The sequence below is a fragment of the Tasmannia lanceolata genome, unplaced genomic scaffold (assembly GCF_043159265.1).
Source record: "Tasmannia lanceolata isolate RefF3 unplaced genomic scaffold, GAP_Taslan_0.1 ptg000020l, whole genome shotgun sequence".
Taxonomy (NCBI): domain Eukaryota; kingdom Viridiplantae; phylum Streptophyta; class Magnoliopsida; order Canellales; family Winteraceae; genus Tasmannia; species Tasmannia lanceolata.
The window spans coordinates 25,660,506-25,668,417 of record NW_027518697.1 but is presented as its reverse complement, the minus strand read 5'-3'; the positions used below and the strand labels follow the sequence as shown (position 1 = coordinate 25,668,417).

Genomic DNA, 7,912 nt, shown 5'->3' with positions numbered 1-7,912 from the left:
ACGCCATTACTAGGTTACAAGTCTTGTCTGCCTCAGCTGTTCAGCTTCTTTAGAAATCACTGCCACTGACCAAATCGTGTTTTCAGGTTTTCAATCTAGCGGACCGCCTGCCTTAATTTTTGCCTGAATTGCTCTTGCGAGTTTTCAATCCAGCAGGCTCACACATTGATTTTTGCCTAAGCCGCCCTTTCGAATTTTCAACTTAGCAGGTGAATGACCCTAACTTTTGCTTAGATCGCCCTTGCGGGTTTTCAATCTAACGGGTCTTCAGACTCCATTTTTTTCTTTTTCTTTTTTTTTCTTAGCCACAAACCTTTGCCTATTGCACCAAAAGGACTTTTTATGTAGGTTAGGGTTTGAAAGACCAGAGTTTTGATAAGTTTTCTCAGGTTTTGACCGAATCCGGACTAGCCAGACTGCCACGTACCCCCAAAGGATGAGGATCAGGTCGCGCGTAGTTCAAGGCACAAATGCCCCTAGTTTATGGGTTTTGAAAAGAGAATGATTTTGATTTTGCGTAAGCTCCAAAGGGTTTTGCAAAGAATTCTTTTGATATGTTATTTTTTTAGAAATGATTTTTGGTTTGAAGCTCTGGTCGGCCAAGGAAAGCCTTCTGGTGCTTTAACAATAGTATTTCTTGAGTTGGTCAAGGTTTGTTAGCTCTGTTAGCTTTTCTCCATTTTCATCGAGGAGACTGACGGCTTTTCCAGGCAGGACTTCGTCAACAATGTATGGACCTGACCATTTCGGCTTGAATTTACCCCTGGAATCATATACCAGTGCCCGGAAGGATTTCAGAACAAGATCTCCTTTCTTGAGGTCTCGAACTCGAACCTTCTTGTTGAAGGCTCTCTCGACGCGGCGCTGATACCCCTGAACATGGTACAATGCTTTCAGCCTCTTTTCGTCAATCATTTGTAACTCTTGATATCTAGCTTGAGCCCAAACAGATTCTGGCAACCCAGCTTCCATCATCACTCTCAAGGAGGGAATTCGCAATTCAACAGGCAAGACAGCTTCCATTCCGTATACCAAAGAATAAGGAGTTGCACCTGTAGAGGACCTGATCGACGTCCTATAGGCCAACAAAGCATACGGGAGCTTGCTCGACCCATCTTTGTAAGTCTCGGTCATCTTGCTGATGATTACTTTGATGTTTTTATTAGCAGCTTCAACAGCTCCGTTCGTTTGGGGTCTATATGGCGAAGACTTATGATGCTTGATCTTAAACTCTTCACACAGATGCGCCACCTCCTTCTTGAAATGGGACCCATTGTCTGAAATTAGCTCATGTGGTACTCCATATCTGCAAATAATATTCGCTTTGATGAACCTTGCAACAGAAGCCGAGGTCAATGACGCATAGGAAGCAGCTTCTATCCACTTTGTGAAGTAAACAATGGCAACCAAGATATACCATGCCCACTAGAAGACTTCGGACTTATCTTCCCGATGATATCTATTCCCCATACTGAGAATGGCCACGGTGAAGTAAGAGAATGTAACTGAGAAGGCGGCACATGGATGAGATTGGCGTAGACCTGACATTTGTGACATTTCTTCACATAGGCGTAGCAGTCTGCTTCCATTGTCGGCCAGTAATATCCAAGTCTGAGAATTTTCCTTGACAGCATCTTTCCATTCATATGCGGTCCACAGTCTCCTTCACGTGTCTGCTCTATGAGCTCAGTGGCTTGATCCTCATCTATACACAAAAGTTGGATTCCATCGAACGACCTTCTGTATAACTCCTCACCACAGATGATAAAGTTAGCAGCCAATTTCTGAAGAGACCTTCGCTCTTTTCCAGAAGCTTCCGGTGGATGCCCCTTGCCTAAGATAAGGTTTTTGATATCTGTGTACCAAGGTTTGCCATCTAAACACCTTGCTGCTATTTCAATAGCGTTAACATGTGCCGGGGCCCATTGAAGCCTTACTTCTAATGGTTGAACCTCCATTGTCGCAGAAATGTCAAGCATCGAAGCCAGAGTAGCTAATGCATCCGCAAAATGATTCTTCGTTCTAGATAGGTGAGTGAATGTGATATTTCTGAATTTTCTGACCAGAGACTCTAGGTACGTATTATACGGGATCAACTTATCGTCTCTTGTTTTCCAGTTTCCGTTGGTTTGAGAGATAATCAGAATTGAGTCCCCGAATACATCTAGGTCCTGAATGTGCAAGGCCATGGCTGCTTCCAAACCTGCAATACATGCCTCGTATTCTGCCATATTGTTTGTGCACTTGAACTGAAGTTTGATGGATATAGGGATATACTCTTTTCTTGGTGATACCAACACCGCCCCTACACCTTGGCCTCGATTGTTGACTACTCCATCAAAGTACATCAACCACTTTGTGTCTGGAACTTCATCTTCCACGGTCATTATCTCCTCATCTGGAAACTCTGCTTTCAAAAATTCGTTATTTTCTGCTGGTGAATCGGCTAACTGTTCAGCTATCACGCGCCCCTTAATTGACTTCTGTGTGACATAAGTGATATCGAACTCAGACAATAACAACAACCACCTGGCTGTTCTCCCGGTGAGGGCTGGCTTCTCAAACAAGTATTTCAATGGGTCCATCCGTGAGAGTAGAAGAACCCTATTCGATAACAAATAATGCCTAAGCTTTTGAGTAGCCTAAACCAGTACCAGACAGGTCTTTTCGAGGATGGTATACTTCTGTTCGTACTCCAACATTTTCTTGCTGGCGTAGTAAATGGCTCTTTCTCGCTTTGACTCCGGGTCTTGCTGCGCTAACATACACCCCATCGCTGTGTCAGTAACAGACAAGTACAGCAACATCGGTTGTCCTGGTATGATGGGTAACATAACTGGTGGTAAAGCCAAACACTGCTTGATTTTCTCGAAAGCTTCTTGACACTCTTCGTTCCATTTCTTTGAAGCATTCTTCTTTAAGAGCTTGAAAATCGGCTCACAAGTCATTGTCAACTCTGCAATGAACCTTCTCAAGTACTGGACCTTTCCTAAGAACCCCATGGATCTGCTTCTCAGTCTTTGGCGGCGTCATTTCTTGGATAGCTTTGATTTTCTGCAGATCTACTTCAATCCCTCTCTGGCTGACCAAGAATCCCAGCAGTTTTCCTGATGTAACCCCAAATACACACTTATTCGGGTTGAGACAGAGCTTGAACTTTTGGATTCGCTGGAAGAACTTTCTCAATGCCCCTGCATGCTCTTCCCTGGTCTTCGCTTTAATGATCATGTCATCAACATATACGTCGACCTCTTTGTGTATCATGTCATGCAGTAAAGTGATAGCAGCTCTCTGATATGTTGCTCCAGCATTTTTGAGTCCAAATGGCATAACTCTGTAACAATATGTCCCACATTGAGTGATGAAGGCCGTCTTGATCATGTCTTCAGGATCCATCTTGATCTGGTTGTATCCTGAGAATCCATCCATAAATGAAAGGAGAACATGGCCCGCTGTGTTGTCCACCAAGATGTCAATGTGTGGCAAAGGAAAATCATCTTTCAGACTTGCTTTGTTCAGATCTCTGAAATCCACACACATCCTGAATTTTCCGTCCTTCTTGGGCACCGGTACTATGTTGGCTAGCCATTCAGGGTATTCAACAACTTGTATGAAGCCAACATCCAATTGTTTCTGAACTTCATCTCTGACTAGCAAGTCCCACTCTGGTTTCATTTTCCAGAGTTTTTGCTTTTTCAGCCTGACACCTGGGATTACGGGAAGCCTATGTTGAACAATGTCTTCACTTAATCCCGGCATATCATCATAGGACCAAGCGAAAACTTCTTTGAATTCTTTTAATAGGGCAATTAATTCCGTACGCTCTTCAGGAGTTAATGTTTTGCCAATTCGAATTTCCTGAATTAGGGTTTCATCACCAATATTGATGGTCTCGATTTCCTCTTCGAATGGTTTTGCTCGACGCTGCTCCTTCTGCCTAATCATGTGTTTGATTTCAGTGGGAGTTTCGTCGGCATCCTCATTAGAGGCGGAGTTTTGATTATTATTATTATCAATTTGATCAGATTGAGAAGCAGAAATTGAAGTAGAGACAGACGAATAAAAAGAAGAGTCTTTCATTTCATTCAAAAGAATCGAAGTTACATCTGTTGACGCGCCTTCAATGGGCTCAGTATTGAAATCTTTAGAACTCTTTACAAACTCATCATCAGATTGGACTATCGTATGAGCAGACTTAATAGACTCAGTGGACTCAACGGAAGATGCGACGGACTCTGCATCGGACTGAACAACGGCATCAAAAGACTCCTCATAAACGGGCTCGATCACAACTGTACCTACATCAAAAGAAACATCAGATATAGCAAACTCTATTTTTGACTCGGAAATGGACATATAGCTAGAGACAACGGACTCTTTGATAGAAACAGGACTGTACTGGATGACGACTTGGGGTATGACCTGGGAACTCCAGTTCGTGAGAGGTCCCTCGGGTGGGGTGATAAGGCTTTCAGGATCAAGGATCAGCGCATCTCCTCCGATCATGGCTACAATCGGTAACTCAACCTGGAATAGGAAATTCAGAAGACACGGCTCAAGGATATCAGCCCAATCCACCTCTGGTTCGATCTCATGAATCTGCAAACTCGGGTACTCATCTGGCAGCTCCATATCAAAAAATATCTCAAACCCCGGCAGCTCTTGCCCTGTTAGCTCATCAACCCACAGCTCGGCGAACCCACAGAATGCAAAGTCATCTCCCTCTCTGCGGTACTTACCATTTCGGATCAGACTAAATGATTTCATCGGCAGCCCTAGACCCTGGCGACGGAGCTCGAACCATTTCCGCATGTAAGCTCTCATTTCTTTGATCTCATCACGAGAAGGTTCATATCCGAGTCCGAACAACCCTTCATTCTTTCTCATTGCAGGCCATTCGACTATCCCGTGATGATTGCGACCCAGACCTGCACCGGGAAGGTACCCCTGTTTACGCATCATCTTTACAATCCGGGGATTAGTGCTGGTGAGGAACAAAATCTCTTCATTCTTTGCTTTCTCAAATGATATGGTTGTGACTTCTACAAAGAACCCGGTCAGACTAACATCACCTTTCTTTTCTGAGGTACCCTCTTGTGAAATCTAGCCTACCTCTAAATCAGGATCACCCTTGACTGTTATCACCCTGTTGTTTCCGATGAACTTCAGCTTCTGGTGCAGTGAAGAAGGGATAACTCCAACCTTATGGAGCCAAGGTCGGCCAAGCAAGAGAAGGAAAGACGCTTTGATATCGAGCACTTGGAACTCTACTTCAAAGATTTCTCCTCCTATTAGAATTTCAGTTGCTACTGTTCCAATAACATCACGTCTCGTACCGTCATACGCCAAGATTCCTTGCTCAGAAAGGATAAAATCATTCGGCCCAAATCCCAGGACAGTAGCAGTGGCTAACGGACATACGTTCAGTGCGGACCCGTTGTCAACTAATACATCTGGGACCTTCTTACCGTTACAGACAACAGTGATTTTCAATGGACGTGTATGATTGCAACCCTCAGATGTCAGATCTTCATCAGTGAAAGAAAGAGTCTTGGACACCCTAGCCATCGCTACTAAACCAGCCAGCTCATCAGATGTAATATCTACAGATACCTGTGCAGCATTCAACTCTCTTAGTACAACTTGATGGTGCTTTGGGGAAGCCATAAGCAAACCCCAAATTAAAATATTAGCCTGGGTCTTTTTAAGTTGACATAAAAGATTCTCATCCTCTTCTTCGCAACTTAGCTTGCTCTGCTTCTGCGCTTCTACGGCCCTTACCACTTCAGCTAGGTTCTCAGCTCTTAATTCGGCGGGTTTGAAAATTCGCCCACCTCGAGTAACATGGCGGACCTCGTCACATTGATCGTTCAAAAAATCAAAGTCATCGTCGTCAAAGCTAAGAACATATGGAGCCACATCTCGGACTTCCTCTTCATCACATTGAAGAATATAAGGACCAACAGAAGACTCGGCATAGTCATCTTCATCTCCGCTCAGCACATAAGGTTTTTCTTCCTCTACTTCTTCAACTTCCTCGCCAAATGCTAAGACAGTCGGTGAATCGGAAGCGATAACGCAAATCAAGGAAGCAGGGTCAAGAATAGGCTCTTCAGCAAAAACCGCCCCAACTGTAGGTGGAGGGCGCGCAGCGTGAGCTGGTAATGGATTCCGGGTAGTGCTTGGCATAAATACAGCAATTTTTTCCGCTTCTATCATATCCTGAATTTTATGCCTGAAGGCCATGCAGTTATCTGTTAGGTGCCCTGTTCTTTGATGATATGCACAATGCTGATCTTCACGCCAATGTCTGGGGAGAATAGGTGGTGGAGGTCTCGGTTCTAAGAGATTGATCTTTTTGTCTCTTAGTAACTTCTTGAGAGCGACGGATAAAGGGTAAGGTAGCGGATCAAAATACCTTGCCGCTTTCCTCACTGGCTGCTCTGTTTCTGCTACAACTCTTCTCATAGGGCGTGCAGCAACCACATTGTTATCTTCAGGCTTTGAAACTACCATTGGCTTCTTTCCATTCCGCGGATCAAAAGATGACTTCGCCAGAGAACCCTTCAACAACGCATCTTCAGTTATGGTTCCTGTCCTGATCAAGTGATTGAAATCAGAATAATACTGCGTCGCCATGAAGTGGTAGTACTGCGGAGACAAATTCTTGACCATAATTTTGATCTGATCTTCTTCAGAAAGGCGGTTAGTCATCTGGGCCGCTTTTCTCCTCCATCTTCTTACAAAAGACGTAAATATTTCCTGGGGTCCTTGCTTGATCGCTTTCAGATCCCTCTTCGTAACTTCTATCTCTTCTTCCATCGAAAATTGCTCAACAAACTTGTTGGCAATTTCGTCTAAAGTTCCGAGTTCTTCGGATTTCAGATGAAGGAACCACTTCTTAGCTACTCCTGTCAGAGACATCGGAAATACCTTAGCGATCTGCTCTGGAGACAGCCCATACCCTTCTAAATTTGAAATGAACGACCTTAGATGACTCCACGGGCACCTCGTTCCATCATATTTATCAAAGTCTGGCATTCTGAATTTTGGAGGAAGGGTGACACCAGGGAAAAGGGAAAAATCGGACATATTGATCTTCTTTGGGCCCTTAACTTGCATACTTTCTACTTGTTGGGTCAATTTTTCAACTTTGTCAACCAACTCCTTCTCCTTGCCTGGCTTGACTGATTGCGGGAGACAGTTCTCCTCTACATACTGCTCATCAAAGAAATCATCCTCGGGGGAGATGACAGACCGAACAAAGCCTGGAATCACATTGGGAGGATTTTGGATGACAGGTGCCTTCGAGGTAGCGGCTTTCTCGCTCTTCAACTGAGTAACCTCTTCCTTTAGGGAAGACACCTCTCTTGTAAGGTTCATCATCATGTCCCTCATTTCAGCTAACATTTCATTTGACTCGGCCATTTGGTTAAGACGAGGGGAGACAAGTGGAAATACAGCTGGCGAGATAGGTGAAGAAGATCTACGACTTAGTCTCGACGTAGAAGATTGTCGAGACCAAGTAGGCTGCAAAATGGTAACTTTTTTCGAAGCAATGGCTTTTGCTTAACTCAGACTCCTGAAATGGAAGTAAGAACACTAATTTAAATTAAGATAATCAAAAAGAATGTTATGCACAAATTGAAACAAGAGATAATACAAACACATCTCTCCTCTGGGTAAGAACCAGCAGTACAACAATTGTAAGAAGGGTCATGACGGCCCATCAAACGTACACGGATAACTATCACCCTTAGGGTGTTTCAGATAAAAATCCGGCAGCATAACGACTGTACAAAGAGATGTGGTAAGGTAAGCACATGGTTTATCAATAACCCTAAAGGATAATGGTTACGCTTAAGGTTTTTGGAGAAAATCCGGCAGCATAACGACTGTACAATGAGGGTCT

The 7,912-nt window shown here is 43.9% G+C and overlaps 1 protein-coding gene across 1 annotated transcript; it reads right to left on the bottom strand.

Moving 5' to 3' along the window:
* Positions 1-1,376: 1,376 nt before the first annotated feature.
* LOC143853922 (uncharacterized) lies at positions 1,377-7,428 on the bottom strand. The gene is made up of 7 exons (XM_077363615.1): positions 5,260-7,428; positions 5,113-5,172; positions 4,105-4,947; positions 3,088-3,402; positions 2,655-2,753; positions 2,312-2,483; positions 1,377-2,203 (listed from the first exon to the last, which is right to left on the bottom strand). Exons 1-7 carry the CDS (start codon positions 7,426-7,428, stop codon positions 1,377-1,379), a joined length of 4,485 nt encoding a protein of 1,494 aa, XP_077219730.1.
* Positions 7,429-7,912: the final 484 nt, after the last annotated feature.